Source organism: Azolla caroliniana, unplaced genomic scaffold (assembly GCF_043228905.1).
Source record: "Azolla caroliniana isolate FFs.n. ecotype wild unplaced genomic scaffold, voAzoCaro1.0.p SCAF_1, whole genome shotgun sequence".
Classification (NCBI taxonomy): Eukaryota; Viridiplantae; Streptophyta; class Polypodiopsida; order Salviniales; family Salviniaceae; genus Azolla; species Azolla caroliniana.
In genome coordinates, this window is record NW_028230436.1 from 31,617,255 (window position 1) to 31,640,543 (window position 23,289).

The 23,289-nt window shown below is 37.3% G+C and overlaps 4 protein-coding genes and 1 long non-coding RNA gene across 6 annotated transcripts; 4 read left to right on the plus strand and 1 right to left on the minus strand.

Moving 5' to 3' along the window:
- On the plus strand, positions 1-3,923 carry LOC147869749 (cell division cycle 20.2, cofactor of APC complex-like). The gene is made up of 6 exons (XM_087332725.1): positions 1-161; positions 640-738; positions 1,591-1,788; positions 2,446-2,821; positions 2,970-3,445; positions 3,669-3,923. Exons 1-6 carry the CDS (start codon positions 75-77, stop codon positions 3,828-3,830), a joined length of 1,398 nt encoding a protein of 465 aa, XP_087188851.1. The 5' UTR covers positions 1-74; the 3' UTR covers positions 3,831-3,923.
- A 1,756-nt stretch (positions 3,924-5,679) lies between these two features.
- LOC147869750 (uncharacterized) lies at positions 5,680-6,510 on the minus strand. Its single transcript, XM_087339576.1, has 3 exons — positions 6,433-6,510; positions 5,903-6,070; positions 5,680-5,810 (listed from the first exon to the last, which is right to left on the minus strand). Exons 1-3 carry the CDS (start codon positions 6,481-6,483, stop codon positions 5,739-5,741), a joined length of 291 nt encoding a protein of 96 aa, XP_087195702.1. The 5' UTR covers positions 6,484-6,510; the 3' UTR covers positions 5,680-5,738.
- A 3,232-nt stretch (positions 6,511-9,742) lies between these two features.
- On the plus strand, positions 9,743-10,502 carry LOC147869751 (uncharacterized). The gene has a single exon (XM_087332726.1). It carries the CDS (start codon positions 9,848-9,850, stop codon positions 10,499-10,501), a length of 654 nt encoding a protein of 217 aa, XP_087188852.1. The 5' UTR covers positions 9,743-9,847; the 3' UTR covers position 10,502.
- A 2,153-nt stretch (positions 10,503-12,655) lies between these two features.
- LOC147869752 (uncharacterized) lies at positions 12,656-13,353 on the plus strand. The gene is made up of 2 exons (XR_015531240.1): positions 12,656-12,782; positions 13,049-13,353. It is a non-coding gene; the product is annotated as an uncharacterized LOC147869752 (long non-coding RNA).
- Positions 13,354-14,843: 1,490 nt separating this feature from the next.
- On the plus strand, positions 14,844-22,938 carry LOC147869753 (calmodulin-binding transcription activator 3-like). Of its 2 annotated transcripts, none has more exons than XM_087332731.1 (12): positions 14,844-14,990; positions 17,185-17,310; positions 17,476-17,591; positions 17,828-17,916; positions 18,798-18,849; positions 18,947-19,208; positions 19,330-19,526; positions 19,992-20,324; positions 20,413-21,107; positions 21,246-21,810; positions 22,126-22,422; positions 22,552-22,938. In XM_087332731.1, exons 1-12 carry the CDS (start codon positions 14,924-14,926, stop codon positions 22,648-22,650), a joined length of 2,898 nt encoding a protein of 965 aa, XP_087188857.1. In that variant the 5' UTR covers positions 14,844-14,923; the 3' UTR covers positions 22,651-22,938. The 2 variants fall into 2 exon arrangements, with proteins under 2 accessions (XP_087188857.1, XP_087188865.1); XM_087332739.1 differs by having other exon boundaries at positions 18,798-18,843.
- The last annotated feature ends 351 nt before the right edge of the window (positions 22,939-23,289 follow it).

The following is a 23,289-nucleotide window of genomic DNA, read 5'->3' on the forward strand; positions in this document are numbered from 1 at the left end:
TCCTCGTTCCGAGGAACAAGTTATTGTTTTCTGTTTTTTGTTGTTGCATTTTGTTAAGCAGTTAATATACAGCTATGGACACGCCTCGCAACGTGAGGAAAGCTCTCAAAGATCGTGAATCTTCTTCAGATATGGCGGCGAGAGGGAAGACGCATAATGTGGTAAGCAAACGGCAAAAGATAAATCTCGATTGTTATTCATCTGTAATTCCCTCCGTATTCCTAATCTTAGCCCTTCTCCCAATCCTTCATAAAATTATGACCAGAACAGAAAGAAAGATACTGTTCTAGCTATGTTATTTCCAACCCTAACCCTAACGTGCCAGATAAGCGAACGGCAAAAGAAAAATGTCGATTGTTATTCCTCTGTAATTCTTCCTCGGTACTCCTAATCTTAACCCTTATCCTAATCCTTCATAAAATTATCACCAAAACAGAAAGAAAGATACTGTTCTAGCTATGTTATTTCTAGCCATAACCCTAACGTGCCAGATATTGGATAGAAAATATATTGCTTTGTGAAATTTCCTCCTAATCTTGTAACCCTAGCCCTAACCTAAAACCATTTGCTTTCATAAAAAATGACTTCTTTTCCTGGATGAAGATCTATGATCTAAGATTGGCATGCTTTTCTTTACAGGGATGCCGTTTCATCACATCTCGCACCTCCATGGATTTTGAAATCGCAAATTATATGCTTGCCAAGGAAAATCTTCATAATGAGCAGCCTGTCCTAAACGTAAGTCATTTTCTGTCTGCATAACCATTGCTTGTCCGCTAAAGTTTTCTTCTCTTGTTTAAACCATTCATTCTCTGCAGAAAATTCCTTTCACTCTTCATGTTATAGGAATGATCTCAGAGTCGCAATTTTTTAAATCAAACTGTCCATTCTCTTCTAAAGAAAAATTTATCTGCTCAATCTTCAACGTGTTTGCCTTAACTTCCCTTTTCCTTATAAAAGTCGACACTATGGTTCAATCGAAAACGTTTCCCACATTTGTTCATTTATCAAGGTCCATATTTGTTCATTTATTAAGCCATTCTTTCTTTGTGAAATGTTCCTTTCACTCTTTGTGTTATACGAACTATCTCAGAGTCGCCATTTTTTAAATGAAACTGTCTATTCTCCTATAAAGAAATTTTTTATCTGCTCAATCTTCAATGTGTTTGTCTTAACATCCCTTTTCCTTATAAAAGTCGACATTATGGTGCAATTGAAAACGTTTCCCACATTTGTTCCTTTATCAAGGTCCACATTTCTTCATTTATTAAACCATTCTTTCTTTGCGAAAAGTTCCTTTCACTCTGTGTTATACAAATTATCTCAGAGTCGCCATTTTCTAAATAAAACTGTCCATTCTCTTCTAAAGGAATTTTTTATCTGCTCAATCTTCAATGTGTTTGCTTTAACATCCCTTTTACTTATAAAAATCGACATTATGGCGCAATATTAACGTTTTCCACATTTGTTCATTTATTAAGGTTCATTTCAATTTTTTTCTCGCATGTGAATTGTTCTTTCTCAACGTAATACAGTTTCCAAGCTTCGCCTTTTAGATTACCATTCTCATCTTGTTCTATTGTTTTGCAGGAAGAGTACAGAAAACAATTGGCTGGGAATCTTCTGAAAGACAGTAATATTATGAGCAAAAACAGCAGGATTCTAGCATTCAAAAACAAGCCTCCTCCTCCTCCTGAGGGATTTGAAAGAAACGCCAGGATGCTGTATTCTGAGAATGCACAGGCTGCGGGAGTAAAACGAAGCAAAATCTTCCGCCATATCCCACAGGTAAATACAATCGCTTCTTCTGTCTGTTATCCTTATACGACCCAATGCTATTTTTATAGAACGTACACAAGTGGTTAGGATGGACTATGTATCGAACGAATGGATCCTTCTGGTTTACAGTAGATCCTTACAGAAGTGAATGCTCTAGAATGAACTAGGATAGAGTATTTAAATGTATAGGTCTAATAATTATTACCCGTACTTTTAGAAAGGGCATTTTTGCCCTCATTCAGGAATAACGTTAATGATTGATTTGTAAAAATAGCCTGCCATAATTTGTTATGTAGAAATAGTGTTGTTCCAATCATCCAAATGAATCGTTAACAGCAACGATATATTAAGTAGGTTATAAAATTTGAGTGGTTTATTTACGGAGATAAATGAACCAGGATTTTTTCTCCACTAGTTCCTATTCGAAATGGTGTTTTACATTCAATCAGCAGGGTTTTATGACTAGACTAGACCAGTCAATTAAATTGACCAGGATTTCTTGCTGTCTTCTGGATTAATAGTTCCATTCAATCAACAACGATAAAATAATCGAAGTTTCTGTCGTTAAACCAGTATATATTTTCTGGATGTTAGACCCTCTCAACCTAAATTTGGGAATTTTTTACTTTATGAACTTGGACTGAATTATCTTTTTGTGATATACAGTCTGCTGAAAGAACTCTGGATGCTCCGGAATTGCTTGATGATTACTATTTGAATCTATTGGACTGGAGCTCAAAGAATGTTGTGGCTATTGCACTTGGAAATACAGTATACTTATGGCATGCCGCTTCTGGTGCAATTGAGGAGTTGATGCAAGTTAGTCAAGACGATGGTCCAGTCACGAGTTTGAGCTGGGGACCAGATGGAAAACACATTGGAATCGGATTGGACAATGGTGAAGTTCAGCTGTGGGATTCCACATCTCTTTCCAAGATAAGAACTATGAAAGGGCATACAGCCAGAGTTGGAAGTCTTGCTTGGAATGGTGGACCTATCCTGAGTTCGGGAAGTCGAGATACTTGCATTTTCAATCATGATGGTAAGCCTACATTCTTGCTGTCTATATATACAACGCACCAACAATGTATTTCTTGCCGTCTATATATACATATCCTAATCATATGTTTGTATTCAATCATACGACAACATCATCTTAGTGTACTTATATTGTAATAAATGCAATGCAGTGAGAATCAGAGATCATGTTATCATTAAATTGCGAGCGCACGATCAAGAGGTTTGTGGATTGAAATGGTCCCTATCTGGCCAACAGCTTGCAAGTGGAGGAAACGATAACCTTTTACACATATGGGATGTCTCTATGCTGCATAATGGTACAGCAAGCACTTACCTTCATCGATTCAATGATCACCAAGCAGCAGTCAAAGCATTGGCATGGTGTCCATTCCAAAACAATTTATTGGCATCAGGTGGTGGGACAGCTGATAGATGTATTAAGTTCTGGAATACACAGAATGGTGTTTGTTTAAATAGCGTGGACACAAACTCTCAAGTATGTGCTTTGCAATGGAGCAAGCATGAAAAAGAGCTTCTAAGCTCTCATGGATTCAGTCAAAATCAGCTCTGCCTCTGGAGATACCCGTCATTGGTGAAGATGGCAGAATTAAGAGGCCATACATCAAGGGTTTTGCATTTGGCTCAGGTAATTTTGAAATATAGAAAGAAACCCTACATTGTGTTTTCCATTTCCCTAGCATTTGGGGAAGCCAATGAAAACATTGAGGCAGAGTCTCGTTTGTTATTCATTGATTTCATGTTGGCAGAATAAATTTATATTTTTTACTAGAACAACGCACATAGTAGAACTCTGTTCTGGTTGCATATGCTTATACTTAACATGTCCTTTTCTATGGCGTTTTATACAGAGTCCAGATGGATATACTGTTGCATCGGCGGCTGGTGATGAAACCTTGAGATTTTGGCAGGTTTTTGGAATTCCGGAGAACAACTCCAAACATCTTATGAGAACAAAGACTACACAGTCCAGTTGTGGTATTGGCAGCAGTAGCTGCACTATGATTCGATAGATTCATTTCAGCATCGTGATTATAATATGCTGTCACAGAGAAAATCCAATCAATTCTCTCCCTCTTCAGTTTACCAAAATGGTGGAAAATGGTAACCATGTGAATATGTTGCACAGATCATTTGACCCTCATTAACAGCTAAAGTGATGGAATCTGTGACCAATAATTGTAGAGTAGTGAAGTCGAGCTATGCTATGGTATATTTTCATCTTCTCAAAGAACAATCAGGTATGTATTTATTTCAGTTAACTTGAAATATGAAAATATAAGTACTCTATTCTATTTAATTTTCTTTTGCATAATAAAAACTACCCTCGGTAAATTGTTGGGTAGTTAAGTGCGGAGCTGTGCTTGGACATTGTTATTATCTCAAGGACAAATCAGGTATGTCTGTAGTGTTATTTTTGTTTCTTTCTGTACACATCAAATGGAGGTTACAATTCTGTTTTTATTTTTTTGCATAATAAATAAAACCTGCCCTAGTAGAGTATTCTTTTTGTGCACAAAAAATATGCTGTGGGATCAGCTCTGTAAACATGAAGAGCAAGCACCTTCTTTTTGCACAATAAAACCCTGCCCTTTGGACGGCGTTTTTAAACGCCAACAAGTTTGTGGGATTTACAGTCTTTTCCGTATGGTCTGGCAACCATCTATTTTCTTCTATCATAAAGTCAGCATCTTTTTAAATGGCTCAATTGTTATTATTACCAAGGCATTACAAAGTGTTTTGCTAGAATGTTAATTTTCAATTATTTAACCTGAAAATATATTTTGTTTTGCATAATTGTTTGGTAGTGGTAAGAGCTGTGTGGACATTGTTCTTGTCTCAAAGACAAATCGGGTATGTATGTGTTGTATTTTGTTTCTTTCTGTACACTTAGAAATGTAGGTATACAGATCTGTTTCTTTTTTTTGCATAATAAATAAAACCGCCCTACAGTAGAGGGTATGCCTAACCTTTCTTAAAACCCTGCCCTTGAACGGCGTTTTTAAACGCCAACAAATTTGTGGGATTTACAATCTTTTCACGTATGGTCTGGCAACCATCTATTTTTTTTCATCATAAATATAAATCCCCTCAGCATCTTTTTAATAAATGGCTCAACTATTATTATTACCAATACGCATTACAAAGTTGTACACCAAACTTTTAAGTATACAATTTGAAGAAATAAAGTATACAATTTTGTAACTAGTAAAATGTATAGTTAGTTTTATACACCACTCTATACCAATGCTTCAGCATTACAAACTAACAGGAAATCCAGATTGGACATTAAACAAGTTTGTGAACTATCGAAAATAGAATTTCAAAATAGTTTTAACATCAACAAAATTAATCCAGATTAAAAAACATCTGAACATAAATTAAAGATCAAGATTGAAACATTAAACAAGTTTGTGAACTATCGAAAATAGAATTTCAAAATAGGTTTAACATCAACAAAAATTAATCCAGATTACAAAACATCTGAAACACAAATTAAACATCAAGACAACTAGCTTAATTAGATTGCATATTGCACGACATGAATCTCCATTACAAAAACTGAAAGACCATGAACTACAGTGCACAGAACTGCTAAATAAAACCTCACATTACAGCATAAATCTTAAAACCTTGCATTATGGCATATATCTTAAAAAATCAATTGCATACTATTGTAAGGCGCATCTCCATTATAAAAATATTTGATTCTTTGCATAAATCTTAAAAAACCTTGCAATATGGCATAAATCTTAAAAATCAATTGCATACTATTGTAAGGTGCATCTCCATTAACCTTACATCTCCATTACAAAAATATTTGATTCAAGATATTTGCATGTTATTGATGAAAGAGGACCCCTTATTCACAAAAACAAAAAAAAGATCACACAAAGCACTGCAGCTGCTTGAGAGCATCCTCAAGGGTTGCTGCCACCACCTGTTACTGTACTCTTCACAGCTTCCATTGCTTCTCTCGCCTTATCGCCAGCCTAAGACACAGAAAAAGGGGCAATAGATATGTTCATATATTCGTCACAAAAAGCCTCAGATACTCAAAAATGATTTCAGCATTGATCATTACTTGTTCCATGAGACTCCCTGCTTGCTCTTTAGCTTGGGTGGCTTTTTCTTGGGCAGCTTGAGTGGCCTCCATACCCTTCTCTTGCGCTGATTGCGCCATTCCCTTGCCTTGCTCCTTCACTTCTCCTGCCTTCTCCTGGGTTGCCTGGGATGCCTCTGAAGCTTTGGCCTGCAAATCCCAAGAACACGCGAGAGTCAGTTTTACATAAAGACATGAATTTTATGGTGCAGAGTTTCTTTAAAAACACCTGATAATAGGAAAACAATAGTACGCACACTAACTACTGCTGTACTTAAAGGATAAACTATATCACTTGTTAAGGCATATATGCACAAGGTGATCATCTGCAAAAAATCTCTTTGGGTACTTCATTTTGTTAGGGCATATGCACAAGGTGATCATTGGCAAAAATCTCCTCTATTGTAAAACATGGTACTTACAAATAGATTAACTCACTTGGTTAGGACATCATACAAAAATCCGGCACTACAGCACATTTCATCATTCAAAGTTTTTCCTGCAATCTGTACCTTGGTTTCTTCAGCCTTATGGGAAGCAGCATGAGCTTGGGATTCAGCCATGGCGTTTGAGTTAAAATGAAGAAGGGGCTAAGAGAAGAATCACAATTTGACTTCAAAATTCAATGATTTAACAGAAATATTTTGGTCAGTAGTGACGATGACAGACAAGCTATACCTGAATAAGAAGGGAGGGACCTAAGCTCCATTTATATAGAGGTTCTGAGTCGGTGTCCTACTGTGCACGTGACGTGCATGCATGCTATATGCTCTTTTTGTTCATTTTTTGGCCTTCCGGAAGAAAATAGTAAGTCAGGAAGAAGAGGAGATTCTTGGCATGGCTGTATCCTCTGTTTTCTCCCCAAACCCTCATTGTAAGGACATGCCACCAAGTTCTTATTCTTCAGAAAACTATGCGAGAGCTCAGGATTCCATTGCGAAAATGGTTTCTGGCCATCCGAGTTGACAATATTTAAGAACTTACTACACGAATTTTAAATGTGATACTAGTCGAGGGATTTCGATTTTTCGTTTGCACATATGTTAAATGATTTAATGGCCTGTCCATTTCTCAAATTAAGTGCTTGCCGTATATTACAAGACCTATGTTTATGTGACTGGCGACTTGCAATTTATGCCAACTAGTTCGAATGCTCTAGAACAAAAAGCTAGCGATAATGTAGCGCAAAAATTACAATCATGATGTGTATAGGATAGGTTAGGTTACGTCTTGTTTTAGCATTCATAGAGAGGCCAATGTTGACCCATGGGATCTAAGTACACAAGTTTTCTTGATGTATGTCCCTTTCCAAAGAAGGGATAGGAAGGGGGGAATTCCAAGCCACATTACATTGTAGCCTAGGGGCATGCATTGTCCGCATATGTTGAAAAGTTAATTTGAGAAGGTTAGTGGGCGAATTGAAAAGTTAATTTGGTACATGGGCTATTTCGTAATGAAATTAGTGCTTGCTAAGTACTAATAGGTACTAATGCAAAGCCTTATGCTGCTACTAGTGGCATTGATTTTCAATTATAAGGTTGTCACAAAGATTAGTGATGCAAATGAGCTATGAACATGTGCTATATTGGAAGACAAATTGGCGGTTTGCGGTATGTATTTCACACCACGTATGGGATGTTACTCAATTAGTTAAGTTGGTCACCAATCATATAAGTAGATGTAATTTCATACCTTGCACATTGGGCACATTATCAGTTCATGATTATGCTCAAAATAGCATCAATGTCCTCCACAATGAAAGAAGATCCATTTTAAGATGATTGTATCTAAGTAGTGTTTTTCTTTTGGTTTGACATGTAAAATTCACTCTCTAACTAAAGTCTTGTTCCTATCATCACACAAATATGGTATCACATCTCATTGATTGAAACTCAAGGCCAAGATGGCCCTCACACCAAGTGAAAATGGAATGTGATAAAGACATGTCCCTGAACACAAGTGATATGAATGTCCATAATGAAGAACATGAATAATTTGACACAATGATGGGGGTTCGAATACATTTTTGCACTAAATCTATCGGAGTTTAAATTTCTAGTACTTGAACTAGGAAAGGCTAAAAGAGAACATTTGTCGGGCCGCATTAGTATCCAAAAGGTAGATATAACATCTAACAATTCGAGTTGTTCCTTCAATTCTTTGTCTAAAGTTTCAATCTTTGGCATGAAGCATGAGCAAGTGAATTTAGCAAAGTTATGTTATTTTCCTTTTTGTTCAACTCACTCCTATTTTTTGTATGCATGTAGATGACCGTGGTTGATAGATAAAATTACACTACCAATTCCAGATGGACATAGCTCATTTGGTAAGGTTGCCCAATGGAGACCAAGAAGTCATGGGTTGAACCCCCATACTCCACAGTGTCATCTAGTATAGTGAATTAAGTCGAGATATCTATGGAGTAATAGAGAGAGAAAATTGGATCTCAAGCCTAAGGCGAGGCTAGTAGTGTATTAAGGTAATTATGATAAGAGAGAGAGAGAGAGAGAGAGAGAGAGAGAGAGAGAGAGAGAGAGAGAGAGAGAGAGAGAGAGAGAGAGAGAGAGAGAGAGAGAGAGATTGCCACAAGAGTTAGAAAGTATCTTCTTATCGCAAGTGGAAATAAGGCTATATGCCCAGTTTCCGAGTTTCCCAAATTTCAAAGTTTGTGTTTTATCTCCACCTTTGCGAGCATCATATTCCATAGTGTAGATTTGAAGCTATCAATCCAAAAGTGGCTAACCATTTTATAATAGGGACAATGTCCAAAGTCTCTAACATGTTCAAGATGAACCATGTGGTGTGAATGAAGACCACTATAGTTGATAGCTAATAAAGCAAAAGGCAAAAAATGTTATCATCTCAAACAAGGAATCCATCAATGGGTCATGCAACCATTGATTTTGTATGCTCGTGTTAATCAACCAACCTATAATACTTAATAGGAATTTGTGACCTTAAAAATGTGCGTCATAAACCAACCAAGAACCCCATGATTGGATGCCACTTCTCATTTCGTAGTTGAGTCTTTGGGGCGCTTGTAGTAACTCACCAAAAGTGTAGATATTTACCTTTAATATTTGGCACACATGTTATTCAGGTATGTGAATATACTTTAACATGCCTAAACAATACAAAATTGACTTGACTAAACTATATGTTCTACAAATACCTGGTTGTCAAGCACCATAGACATCGTGACACTCACAAATAATGGTATCATGGAGTTACTTTGCTAGAGGAACTAATGTGCGTCCTTTATGGAGGAGAAAATCATCACCCAAGGAAATTGTATTGGTGAGGAATTCAACTTGGGCATCATCAACTTCTCATTATTCATTAACCCTCATACTTGGGGTTCAAATCCTATCAACTTAGTATGGTTGTAAATCCTATCAACTTAGTATGGTTGTAAATCCTATCAACTTAGTATGGTTGTACACATGAACTCAAGTGAAGGATTTCATCAGAGAATCTTACTAAACCAACATACCTACACCCATTTCGTCTCTCCGTTTTTGTCTCTGTCTATGGCTTTTGATTGTCAAGCTCCCAATCTCCAACTTCTCATATAGCTAAGGCACACTCTCAAACATCACATCCGAGCTATGGGAGAGAGCCGCAAACTTATCACACAGGTGAGTCCAAAAACCCTAAACTCATAATGTGTGGCACTTGAGCCTCATCTCGTGGAGCCTTTCTACACATTTCTCACTTCAGTTGTAATTTGTCACACCTTTGGCCTCTCAATAGTTTTCTCTCTCTTTTCACCTTATAAGTTATGTGTTGTGATACAAAATCACTACCAGAATACATCTCTCTCTCTCTCTCTCTCTCTCTCTCTCCAATGGTCACACCTCAGCCTCATATCTTATACTTTGGCTAATCTCTCTCTCTCTCTCTCTGACAGAGAAGATTGTAGAGTTCATGAGCAGTATGATGCTCAGCCATGGAACCTGGCTCTGCAAACTCCCTCTACCATCGTCGTCATCATCATCATCCTATGCCTCTGCATCATATTCATGGCTCCCCTGTTCTCCACGGATCGCACCCATCGTAGCTAGGGCTGTAAAACAGAACCCGAAAGGGTTCGGGCCGGTCGCAGATCAACAATCACCATCAAAAGCCCCTCTCAAGAGGAAGAAGAAGAAAAAGGGTGGGGGGAAGGCCACATTCTCAACAGATGAAGAGGATTACGATGACGAATGGGACGATGAAGAAGAAGAAGAAGAAGAAGAGGCGGACCCGGACGAGGATGTGGTTCCGGAGGTGGTAACGAATCGGATGCTGAAGAGGATTGGGTATGGGGTGGGCATCCCTCTAGGGTTAGGGTTACTGTTCTTCCCTATCTTCTGGTACCTCAAGGTGGGCTTGAAGGTGGATGTGCCAGAGTGGTTGCCCCTACTGGTCTCTGGCCTCTTCTTTGGGAGCTCTGGCTTTGGCATCACTTATGGTATTGTGTCCACCAGCTGGGACCCTAAACGTGAAGGCTCCCTCCTTGGCTGGACAGAAGCCCAGGCCAATTGGCCCCTCTTCTTCAACAACTTGCAAGGCCAAAAGACCAAGAAGACCAAGCTGTAAATGATTTCCTCGCTAGAGCTGCCGAAATCTCGATCCTTGATGATTCTAACCAGAAGCAAAACATACATTTTTTACATTGTTATGCTCCTTTTTTAGTAATGGATTATTACATACACACTACCACCATAACCTTGTTGTTGCTGTTGTTGTTTGTACCTGTTTTCCATTTTCTTTGGAAATTTCATTGAATCATGATATGCTATCTATCCATAGAAAAAGCATACATATGATTTGAGTTGAACATGGTGAGTTAAGGGATTTGCTTATGGGCTTAAAAGTAAGAAGAGTAGTAGGCTTGCCCCTTAGCTATTGGAAATCCGCTTGTCACTTCCCATCAAACTTTCTGAGGATGGAAGAAGCTACTATGTAGACACCCACACATGCACACATTGTTCATTCTCTTTTATAGATATTGATTACATATTATTGGTGTGGAGCTTCTCTCTCCTTCTCCTTCTTTTATATTCATACTGCTTGTGGTTCAGTATGTCATTCTCGTTGCTTCTTACTTAGTCTTGGTTTTGGGCTTTGGTAATGTTGGAATGATGAGGTTTGATAGTTATGGATCATTGCCATTAGAGTAAAGTCTCTTCAACTATATGAAAGGAAAGAAGAAAGCTGCCATATATGTACATAAACTATTAATTCTCCTCAATGGATGCATCATGCCCTTATGAAGAAAGGAAGGAAACTCAACCCCCCCCCCCCCCCCCCTTGCATAATAATGCGATTCTTGAAGTTTATGTGTACTAATTTTTCCTTTTTGGCACAATTACTGAGTTTTGATAATATTATATGAACATATCCAAACTTCCACATTATTATGTGACCATAATAAACCCAATGTCTGTAGGATGGCCTCTTCGTTCAACCAATTCTTGATTGGGTGGTCTTGGTATTTTTCATTGGCTCTAGGCTCATTAGCTATTGAACTCTCTTTGCAATTTCGGTGCTTATGGTCTCACTGACCCATTAGCTCTTACTTAAGGTGGCATTTGCAATATATACTGCCAATAACGTGGCCTTTATGCTCATAATAGCTTCACATAACTTCCCATTATTTGGACATAGCTTCACATAACTTTATTAAGAAGAAGAGGAAGAGTTCAGCTAGGGTAAGGAGCTAAAACACTCAAACACTTAATACACATTGACCCATCAAGTACACCATTGTGGAGACCACTAGCATCCAAAAAGCCCACTTTTCTTATATTGGGGCTTCTTCCTTTCCACTATGACATTTTCTTGTGGTACGAATCTACATGTAAAAGTCAGCATTGGATCCCTACCCTCTAGAGGAATTTTAGTGGCATGAGAGATCAATTGTATGTGATAACATGGATGTAAACATATCTGAAAAATATTCTCTTCACTACCATACCTGATGTAATGGATCTTCCACCCAATCTCATTATCCACCAATCTTTTGAATGGCAATAGTGTGTGAATACTTCATACTTCGATTAAGTATGCTATACCTACGCGTGGCTGGCAATAGTGATCATCGAGGAAATTGATATATTCAGTAGCATCACTCTTCTTTTTGTGACATCCCACCCCACCCCTCATGGCATAGTTTCCCTTGGTTTGTGTTGATGAGACTTCCCATGTTTCCAGAGTTCCCTCTTCCACTTGTGGTCATCATCGATAGAAATACTCTTGTGTTGCATTAGTGTGAACTTTGACACATTGCAAGCGTGATTGTTGATGACAAGCATCTCTTTTCCAGATTGTCGATGCATCCGTCGGACAATTTGTGGACTATTATCCAACGGACTATTGATTGTACGTAGCAACGTGTGGTCTAGCATACATGTGGATACATGGTGGAGATAATCTAGTTGCCATCGTCCTGAATACAAAGAACACGTTCCATTTGTGACAAGGGTAGGCACACGTTTTGACACGATTGCATTCACACATAAGGTTGTGGTTGAGGTTAACTTGTGAATGGGGTTTGGGAAAAAAGTTGGTTGGTATAAAAAACTCAAGTTATATGTTGTGACACAATAAGCAAACACCCACATAAGGACTAGTAAATAGAAGACTGCCCATGAGCCATGCTTACAACATATATCTATGAGGGAATGTGACCAACATATATTAAGTTTTCCTATGTGCCGTATTAGGTGATTTATTCAAATTGTGTATATAATGTCTTCTTCACCACTCTACCTATATTATTCTTCAATTACATGGTGCTCATTTTGTGATGTCTCTTTGTGAATTTTACTCCCACTCAACAGCTTGACTCTTAACCAATCCACCAAGTAAACAATAGGTAACTTTTTTTAACTCCCAATATGACATGCTTTGAATTTCGTTCTTCTTATCTGCAAGATTTCTTCTTTCTTCGAACAAGCCCATCAAGTGCGGAGTAAAGCAAGGTTATATATTTGAAGCTCATTATTTCGTTTGATAAACAAAAAGTAAAGTAGAGTTTGAACATCATGAAGGTTGTGTGTATGAAATTATTTAGTTCACATGAAACAACCAAATATATTCATTTGCTATTTTTCATCAAACTTCCAAAAAAATATTTGATAGGTATGAGGGCTTTGCATGAGCTCACATGCTACAATTTATATAAAATTAAGTAAAATGTTTTGCCATCTTCAACACAAACTGTACGACAAAATATTTGTTGAATCTAGTCGCTTGATATTTCCCTATCTTCAACTAAGACCTCGATGGTAGCTTGTAGCCTCTGTATCCTTGATATGACTAAATAAGAATCATTTTGATTGATCAACAATACGAAAGGCTAAAGATAAGTCCAATCACGCAAACTTTTTGCAAAAGTGATTTCTATTCGGTTTAATGGTTGATGATAAAGCTTTCTCTACCATAAAGATACACACCGCTTCTTCTTTTTTGTTCTATATGCTTTATGCACCGTAAGTTTATAGATTTCCGTCTTAGTCCCACAATATAATAATACCATGTTGTAGAAGTTCATTTTAGCAATGTCAAATGCTAAAATGCAATACGACATCTTAAAAGAGATATTACTCTACATTAATCAACATCGTCAGTGCTCTTGTTAGCATAACAAGAATAATGTCTATTTTTGTCAGGACACCCGCATTGCCAATGTCTTTATTCTAAATGACACTTCAATAGATGGTAACAAACCACAAACACATTTCTTACAAGTGTTGCTGGTCTCAATTAGTGGGAAATGTTAATGTTTTCTTTCGACAAATATTGATGATATTTCTTCAACATCACATGGTTTTTAGTGTTATAGATTTATGGAATTTGGTCTCTGGCTAGAGTTCTCTAGCCTCCAACATTGTAATGTTGTCCAAATTTAAAAAAAAGATGTATTCACCTTCTTTTTTGTTTGTTTGAATTGTTGCATGTGACTTAATGTGTTTGAAGAATGAGAATGGCGTTATTGAAAATGATGCACTTAAAATGTTTAAGTGTACCCAAATTTTCGACACGTTTATCTTAAACAACATGTGTACCTTCACATCAGACATCGAGGAGCTTGATGTTTTCATGTCACGTGGATGCCCCATACGTTTCTTACAATTGCAAACATGTACGAAAGGTGACATTCATAAATTCCAAGTGGTGTGGCAATAGTTTTAGAAGCTTGGAGGGTTTTGTCTTTTTACTCGATACACATTTGCCTTCCACAAGGCGACGATATTGGTGCCAAACCTTGGGGGGGGGGGGGGGGGGGGGGGGGATGTGCAAGCCATTTCCGAGTTAGAAGAAGTGTGGGTCGGTGAATATGGGCCGAGCTTAGTGCATCAATATGAATACGATGCGATATGCAATGATAAAAATTCGGGGGTTTTGGATGGGCGGGCGGACATTTGGTGAGATTGGAGGATGATAAGCAGCAAGTGCCCCTTGAGTGATGAGACAAAGATAAGCTTACCACATACATTCATACACACACACACACACGCAGATATAGCAAGCACCAAAAGAAGAAGAAGAAGAAGAAGAAGAAGAAGAAGAAGGCACATACTGTGTATGTGATCTTCTTCCTTTTTGATCGATTTTATGTTGTATTTTGGAGGGGTGGGTGGGTCCAAAAGACGAGACAGACAGACAGACGTAATATGTTACGTGTATGTATGTATCAGTATGTATCACAACGTGTGATGGTATGTATGTATGTATGTATGTATGTTTGTTTGTTTAGAGAAGAAACATGTGACGAATATGTATGTTTTGTATCAGTACATACATACATATGTATAGTATGTATGGTATGGTATGGTATGTCTGTCTGTCTGTCTGTATGTGTTGTTTAGTAAAAACATGTGACCAAAATTTATGTTCTCTCTCTCTCTCTCTCACACACATTCTGTTCGTCGCATGTAGTAGTACATATGCCCCCCCACACACCCATTTCTCACAGTTGAAATATTCGTATATGTATGTATATCTCGTGGATTAATGGCGAGCTTCTCTGACAACTCATCTCCATCTCCATCTCCATCTCCATCTCCATCTCCATCTCCAGGTATGAAGACTTACTTGTATCCCTGCATTCCTTCTCTTCCCCCCATCTCTATGTATCTATAAAAAATCTCCCCCTCTCTCACGAAGAGTAGAATTGCCTTCGAAAATTAAGCAATTCTTTTGAAACCTCTTCTATCTAGTGAAGCAATACCTTCCATTTACTTTGAAGGTAGATAGAAGAAGCCCTGGTTTGAATCGGCATTTTGCGCTGAGTTCATTAATTTTGGCGTTTTCGTTTAAGATCGGATTTCCTTTTCCTTTTCTATGGTGCAAATTCAGTATTATCTGTTCTGATAAAAGTTCTAAATTTCTCCTATACTACCGATTAATTTGTTTTAGTATCAATTGATAGAGGTACAGTATAATTAACTGTGTGATCAGTGTTAGAAAAAGAACTCTTTTACCAAGGGAAAGGGAATAAACATTAATCTAAATATTGTGATGATTTATTAACTTTAAGCTCAAATTTTGTAGTTTTTTTATCTCAAGCTTGTCAAATTTTGGAGGCATTTCTGCCTTCAATTTCAAATTTAAGTTAAAGTAGAAATTACACTGTATTCGAGCTTTTGTCGAGCATTGAGATATTGTGTGTATGGCTTGATCATTCAAGCTTTTAGATTGTTATTGCTTTAGACTTGCAACCTGGTAAAGACTGTTTCAAGACTATAATGGTTCGACCAAATAGGTATCCCATCAAATCTTTGAACTTTCTGGAAAACTCAGTTACAGAAATGGATAAAATTTCTGCTAAATTCCTACAGGTTTTGTGGTATTCCTCGTAGTTCTCTAATGGTATCAACACCTCTTTATTCGTTATAACAATCTCTATAACTTTGCAGTATAATATTCTTCTCATTCTTAATAATCACTGATGGTCATGTAATATTGATTGAAGTTTCCTATTAAAGATTGTCTTCGGCAGAATATTTCATCATATAGCTGGCTTGAAGTTTCCTAGTTGTAGATGGAAGGCAGGACCTCAACCAGAATTCGGATTAACCAATTCGAAGGGCAGACTTCAGCCCACCCCTCCTAACCATCATAGAAGCAATATGAGCGTACGAATTAGTAGCCTATGTTCCAAACAAGAGCCTGATTCCGATACCACTCTCTCCTGGAGTCTGCAGAGAGGAAAATGGCTTCTCTTTTTAGTCAGATAAAAATTTGCTTACCTTTTCGTTATTCTGTTTCGATGTCCAGGCATGAAAAATGTATAAGCACCTTCCTGTTTTCTACTTGGTATTCACCATGCGCGGTGAAGATCAAAGCCGCTTGTAAAGCTCTTTCATTCTAATCCACGAATATGACAAAGACTTGATGAAGAAGAAGAAGAATCCCCAAATAACTCCATCCCAGCAGCCGCAGTTAGATGGCGTGCCTTTACTGTACTGTTGCAGTGACGATTGTCCACTCGCAGTAGGGCTAGTCTCACACCAAACGGTTGCATATTAGGTTGATAATCAAGATTCATACTGTACATGTATGTCTGGGCAGGACCTCCAAGGATGCAAGAGTGATAATTACACATCGATCAAATGAGCATTTAGGGTCCAATTTATAACTCTCCTTAAAGTCTCTTCAACTGAGGGTACATTCCTATAGTGAAGGTTCGATCTCTTAGTATGCACCTCTGATATTTGGATGGACATTCATCATGGACATTCTTTGGGCCTATCTGGATGTCCATGGACCTATTTGTACCTCAGACGTTGGTCTTCAAATCTTGGCATCTTGTCATCAAAACAGGAAATGTATCTCATGCACTTTACGTGAAGGGGGACATGTAAGATCAAGTAAGAGAAAGGAGGTGTTTATCTCTTGTATGAGGGAGTTTAGACGGCTCACGTTTGGGGGTTTCTTATAAACGTAAGGTGTTTCCAAAATAATTACACCATCTGAAACAAGATTTTCAATGCGTTTATGAGGAGGTAATTATATTTGGGTGAATGCATGCCATAAAGAAAACTTAATACCAATTGTGGCTTTGTAGAACTGAAATTCTGATTGCAGTTTAGGAAATGAAATTATGCTAATGAATTTAATGTTCAATGAAATGCTCAACACTATCACTGTATCAGCTTATTATGTCAATCTGAAGATAAATTTATTTATATGTATTTTTTGCCATGCAAATTATCAACCTGCATCGTTGCTGTAACTGCATAAACCTACCTTCTAAATAATGGATGACTCAGGAACATATATTCAACAGCTGATACATGAAGCAAAAACAAGGTGGTTGAAGCCTGCGGAAATATGTGAAATTTTAAGTAATCATGACAAGTTACAAATATCTGAAGCCTCACCCAACAAACCTGGAAGTATGGTTTTCTCTCTTACATGATGAAAATAATTTGCAGATGTTAGGAATAGATTTTCAGATCATATTGAATTGAGTTGACAGTTCTGAACGAAAAGGTTTGAGGCAGAATTGTGTGAATTTATTCAGTTTTTAATCAGAATTATGATGGAATGTGATATGCCAGGTGGATTGCTGTTTCTTTTTGATCGTAACAAGCTTCGTTATTTTCGGAAGGATGGGCACAATTGGAGAAAGAAGAAAGACGGGAAAACAATCAGGGAGGCTCATGAAAAATTAAAGGTGGGGTTTCGTTTAAAATATATGGGGGTAACTGATACCAACCACAACATATTGAAGATGTCCATATTGACGGACTTTTCATAAGCATCTGTCTTAGCAGCACCAAGATTTTGGATTGGTTCATGGGCATCGTCACTTGTGAATGATATCATCTTCTTGAAATATAGGAAATTTGATATCGTAGGGATTCTGTAATACTCATGCAATTTTAAAATTAAACTTCTCCCTTTCTCCAGGATGGAAACAAGGATGTCATTCATTGTTATTATGCACATGGCGAAGAGGATTCGAATTTTCAACGACGAAGCTATTGGCTGCTTGATGGGTACATTTATTACTTGCAATATTCTAACCAATACAGACAATTAAATACAAATGAACAATCCACTAGTAAGAATTATAAAGCAAACATTGCACACGCCAAACTAAACTTCAGATTTTAAATACAAGTAAATGATATGAATTACTGCGATCTCAGCATTAAACTAATTTTGATCCTGTCCTTTCAATCTTTTGAGAACTACCATATAGGGTACCACAATGCCGAACTGGAACTGTGACTTGATTATGGTATAAGAAAGTTAGTGTTTACCTAACTTAAGAGATATTGCGAAAGCCTGAAAATTTTCAGGTTAGGTAGTTTTGCACCAGCCGGGCCCAATTGGCATCTTTTTGGGGATTTATTTGATTGGTAACTAATAGAAGATAATAATATAAGATAATAATATAAGATAAAGTGTAAACATTAAAAAAACAGCTTGTAGTTTAAGCCTATTTCAGCCCTGAAACTCATATATGGAGCTGCCACAGTATTGTCCGCTGAGTGCATTAACAAAGAGAGTAAATCAGCTATGATTCTTGAAGATTTTTGCTCTCTAATTTGACTCTTTTTCTTCCCCAAAAAAGGTTTGTAAGGCGAGTCTTTCTTGCCTTTCCATGTTGCCGAATGTTATCTCTTAAAATAACAGATCTTGGTCCTCGGACTTATCCACTCAATATATAAGTAAATTACGTAGGTTCTTACTTAAAGTGACTTAATAAGCACAACTTTGCAGAGTGTGAGTTATCAATGGTCATGTATGTGCTTATTTTTCTTTGCTTCATGTGATATTCTAAGAGCTTTGGAGGAACAGATATCTGTTTATGAAGAGGTTTAGGCTATTCGTCAACAATCTAATCAAGACCTTCTAATTTTCTGTTTGACAGGGGTTATGATCATATAGTATTGGTGCATTATCGTCAAGTGACTGAGGTCCATGTCTCGTCTTTGGTGTATTGTATTAATACGTTCCTCTTTACCATATTTAAACAAAGTAAATCAGAATAATCTTGTTCTATATTTTGGGTGCAAACAGGGTTACCGATCTGTACAAATGCAACCTCAGCACACTACAAACCATACTAAGTTGAAAAGCGTATCACCCAATATTTCCTCAAGCCCATGCAATGAGACTAGCGAAAGTTTCAATTCAAATGAAGAAGCAAGTTTTGAAGATACACTTGAAGATACACTTGAAGATAATGTGAACTTACAATTGGATGGATTCCCGAAACTCCAGTATGAAGATCAATTCCAATTGCCATATGGACTACAGTCATGCAGAAATCACATTCAAGGTGTGGATATGAGTAAAAGTTGCATGTACATAAACATTTTTATGTATGTATTTTTCCTTTCCTTTTTCTATAAAACATGAAGGTGTCTAATCCGTTTTTACTGATTCTGAATAAATTGCAGAGCCGTATAACGCTTCATTATCACCACGGGCAGACCAATGTTTGGATCAAACTGGGATCCCAGATCATGGTATAGTTGCCAACAAAGGAGAGACTATGGGACAAATTCATATGTTGGTAGAGACTTCAAACAACAATTGCTTTGAAAAACCTGTTACGGATACTAATGAACGAGTTGTAGAGAAGGAAAAATATCTGGTATTCATCTTTGTTCACAAAATTTCGTCTTTTTATTAAGGCCCATGTTTAATAATAATATGTATACAATAGATTTTGTTCATCGCTTGCTAAATTGGCGCAGATGCTGATAAAGTTGTTGCATGTACATATTAGTCAGAAGTAGTTCTTATTAATTCATTTTAAGGGGCTGTCAGATACTTCTGAAATAATTTTAATAAATGTATCTAATTCTTTCAAGAGAGATTGCTGTATGGATTGTGCTGCTCATTTGGCTATATAGTGGAGAGACAGCAACTGCAAGAAAGCCAGTGCAATAGTGTTTGAGCTCTAAAATATAGCAAGAATTACAAAGGGCGTTTTATCAGTTTTTTTGTCTTTGTTTTGCATTTACTTCTGTTACAATAATTTTGGGTTTTATACGACACATATAAGATTTTTTTATTATAAATTTATCATTAATAACACCCAAATCTTTTTTTCCAGGCTTCTGAATCCAAAGAACCAGACATGACTGGGAGCGGATTTTTCAATACGGAGGAAATACAGAAGCTGAAACCGAGTTTATCAGATTTGATGTGTAACGTGCAGTTTGATGCTGCTGACAGAATGGATCCAAGCTGGATTTCTAGGAATATTTCTTTTGGATCAGAGCCATATTGGGAAATTGATAAAGGCTTACCGACGGGTTATGAAAGTTCAAATTCATCAGGGCAGATGCAGACGATATCCATTCCAGATTCGTCATTATTACAAAAACAGCTGTACAGCATTTTGGATTTTGCACCAAATTGGTCATTTGCCTTTGAAGAGGCTAAGGTATAATTCTCTTATATGTAATAACTATACAAGATAAAAATTTGTTTATTTACTTGCAAGTTGAAGTCATTTTATTGAACCATTTCAGGTTATAGTGACTGGCATTTTTGTAAATTTGATTGATATCTCAACTACTAGATTTTGTTGCATGTTTGGAGAAGTTGAAGTTCCTACAGAAATTCTAAGATCTGGAGCTCTGCGTTGTACAGCGCCTGCACTCAAATCAGGAACAGTATCACTTTATGTGACATGTAATGGAATTGCTTGTAGTGAAATTTTGGAATTCAACTATCGAATTAAACTTGATCATGACATAACTAAATCAGAGCAAGCTAAGAAAGAATCAGACCAGGAGCAGGATTTGCTACAGCAGATTAGGTTGTCTAAACTGCTGCTTACTCAAGAAGGTGAAATCTATCCTGAGAAAACATTTGATGATCAACAGGATATTGGGAACAGAAGCGATCAGTGGAATTCTTTGTGTATTGATAAAAGTTCTTGGACCCAGATAGAGGATATGGTTAAAAATAAGGGATGTGCCTTTGAGGATGGGAAGTCTATGCTTTTACAAATGCTTCTGAAATATGAAATTCAGCAATGGCTTTGTAAAAAGAATTTGAAACATGTCTCTTTGCTTGATAGCCATGGTCTTGGAATTTTACATATGGTAGCTGCACTTGGATATGATTGGGCTATTGCTCCTATACTGGAAACTGGTATTCGGGTTGATTTCCGTGATATTCATGGATGGACAGCTCTTCATTGGGCTGCATTTTGCGGGAGGTTAGCCTTTTCAACCTCTTGGTTAAAAAGTGTTGCAGTACTATTGTGTACATTTTTTCACATTATATCATTGAGTGCATTTGGATAATCTGGTGTAAGAATCTTGTGAATATGTTTAATCTTTGTTTTATTCTCTAGGGAAAAGGTAATTGCAGTTCTTCTTGCTGCGGGTGCATCTCCCGGTTCCCTAACTGATCCTACTCCATCTGATGCAACTGGACGTATTGCTGCTGATCTGGCTGCAATGAATGGATATGAGGGAATTGCCGGTTACCTAGCTGAGGCATCATTGACTAGCCACCTCACATCCTTGAAATTAGATGCAGTAAATGGACATGAAGCTGTAGAAGTTGTATCAGAAAAGAGCATTGTACATGCAAGCTCAGGCATGAGCGAAGATGAACTCTCCTTAAAAGACAGCCTTGCAGCTGTACGAAATGCAGCTCAAGCAGCAACACGCATACAATCAGCTTTTCGTGCATATTCATTTAGCAAGAGACGCGTGAAGGATCTGTGCTTGAATGAGTTCGGCATTTCAGATGAGACAGCTAGGGCGATTGCTCTTGTGCAAGCAAATCAAGCCATGCTTGGGGACCATCATGAGAAGCTCAATCTTGCAGCTACACAGATACAGTGCAAATATAGGGCTTGGAAAGGACGGAAAGATTTTATTTCCTTGAGGAAACATGTCGTGAAAATACAGGTATGCACATAAATGAGGATGTGACTGAAAGCTTCAAATATTTTACTGCAAATAGTATACACCCACAGTGTTTTCAAGCCAAAGTAATAAATTTAAAAGGTAGGCAGCTGCGTCACATCCGTGTTGATTATCAAATGGATTGTTTTATTGGTAATGACCCACATTAAATACTCTATCTAGTCCAAGTTTCCTATTGCCAGGGGCACCATAGTCGAGAAGTCCCACTAAACTCACAATGATGCATGTGCCATGAACTGATACTATCGCCACTTGACTAATTATATTGTGCAAATGGTTGGATGTTTATTTTTCCAGGCTCATGTACGTGGGCATCAACTTCGCATAAAATATAAAAAATTGCTATCAGTTGTAGGGATCATGGAAAAGGCAATCTTAAGGTGGAGACGCAAGGGAACAGGATTGCGAGGATATAAGACTGAAGCTATTGCCGAATATGACAGTGATGATGAGACATTTCTCAAGGACTTCAGGAAGCAAAAGGAAGAAGCCTTCGTTGATGCATATAGACGAGTAAAAGAAATGGTAGAAAACCCCAAGGCACGTACTCAATATCGACGAATGCTAGAAATCTACAATGAGCGACGGGAGAAGGTTTGTCTCATTGCCTAGTGTAGATGAAGATGTGTGGAGTGCTCATGTTTTCAATTGATACATTGGATTCAATTCTTGTTTATTTGTCATATGTTTCATACATGTGGTACTAATGCTTTGCTCCTTTAGGGAAGACACTTCATTGACACTGATATCATATTCGACGACGAGCTGATGAGTCTTCTCGCTGATAATGAATTCTCAATGACATGCTCCTCAAGCTTGTGAGCAACTTTAAAATATATTCAAAGAGAACTCTGAATTCTCACCATGTAATATAGTTACATTTGAGGTCATGTTGTAAAGTGAGCAAATGTGTTGAATAGAAGACATGTACATTCTACTCTCCCCTACCATTTCCAGCAGAAAGGTAGACACCATAATACATCTGACATGTTGCATAGTGAATGTTGAAAATACTTTCTAGTTTCCTTTCCTTATCTCTGATTTTTGTACCACTTCCAATGGTGGACTGAAATACACATTTGTGCATATGTACTCATACTTGTTCTCTCAGTCTCTTTCTCCCCCTCCCCATAAAAGAAACTGACATAGAGAAAGTAAAGTATGGCTTGTGCCAAAAGCTGTTGATACTTCATTGAATCTAACCTCAGTATATACTTGGGCATATTACATGTTGACATCAAAGATTTGCAACATGTGACATTCACACAAAGGGGCATATATGTTGGATATGTTCTGGCAATAAATGACAAACAAATAGTACATTGAATCTTATTCACAAACATTACTCCAAAATGTTATAGCACAGTATGACGAATGATGGCCTCTTGTTTCCAAACATAACAATGATTTAGCCTCCTTTCTATAAGGCACAGTAAATATCATCATATGATCTTCAATATA

Bases quoted from the DNA above. Each gene is read 5' to 3' on its own strand.
- LOC147869753 (XM_087332731.1), top strand. From the start codon at position 14,924: ATGGCGAGCTTCTCTGACAACTCATCTCCATCTCCATCTCCATCTCCA. The intron at 21,108-21,245 runs GTTAGCCTTTTC...TTTATTCTCTAG, and splicing joins TGGGCTGCATTTTGCGGGAG to GGAAAAGGTAATTGCAGTTC. The intron at 22,423-22,551 runs GTTTGTCTCATT...TTGCTCCTTTAG, and splicing joins ACAATGAGCGACGGGAGAAG to GGAAGACACTTCATTGACAC.
- LOC147869749 (XM_087332725.1), top strand. From the start codon at position 75: ATGGACACGCCTCGCAACGTGAGGAAAGCTCTCAAAGATCGTGAATCT. The intron at 739-1,590 runs GTAAGTCATTTT...ATTGTTTTGCAG, and splicing joins ATGAGCAGCCTGTCCTAAAC to GAAGAGTACAGAAAACAATT. The intron at 3,446-3,668 runs GTAATTTTGAAA...CGTTTTATACAG, and splicing joins GGGTTTTGCATTTGGCTCAG to AGTCCAGATGGATATACTGT.
- LOC147869750 (XM_087339576.1), bottom strand. From the start codon at position 6,483: ATGGCTGAATCCCAAGCTCATGCTGCTTCCCATAAGGCTGAAGAAACC. The intron at 6,071-6,432 runs GTACAGATTGCA...TGGGATTTGCAG, and splicing joins ATAAGGCTGAAGAAACCAAG to GCCAAAGCTTCAGAGGCATC. The intron at 5,811-5,902 runs GTAATGATCAAT...TCTGTGTCTTAG, and splicing joins CAGGGAGTCTCATGGAACAA to GCTGGCGATAAGGCGAGAGA.
- LOC147869751 (XM_087332726.1), top strand. From the start codon at position 9,848: ATGAGCAGTATGATGCTCAGCCATGGAACCTGGCTCTGCAAACTCCCT.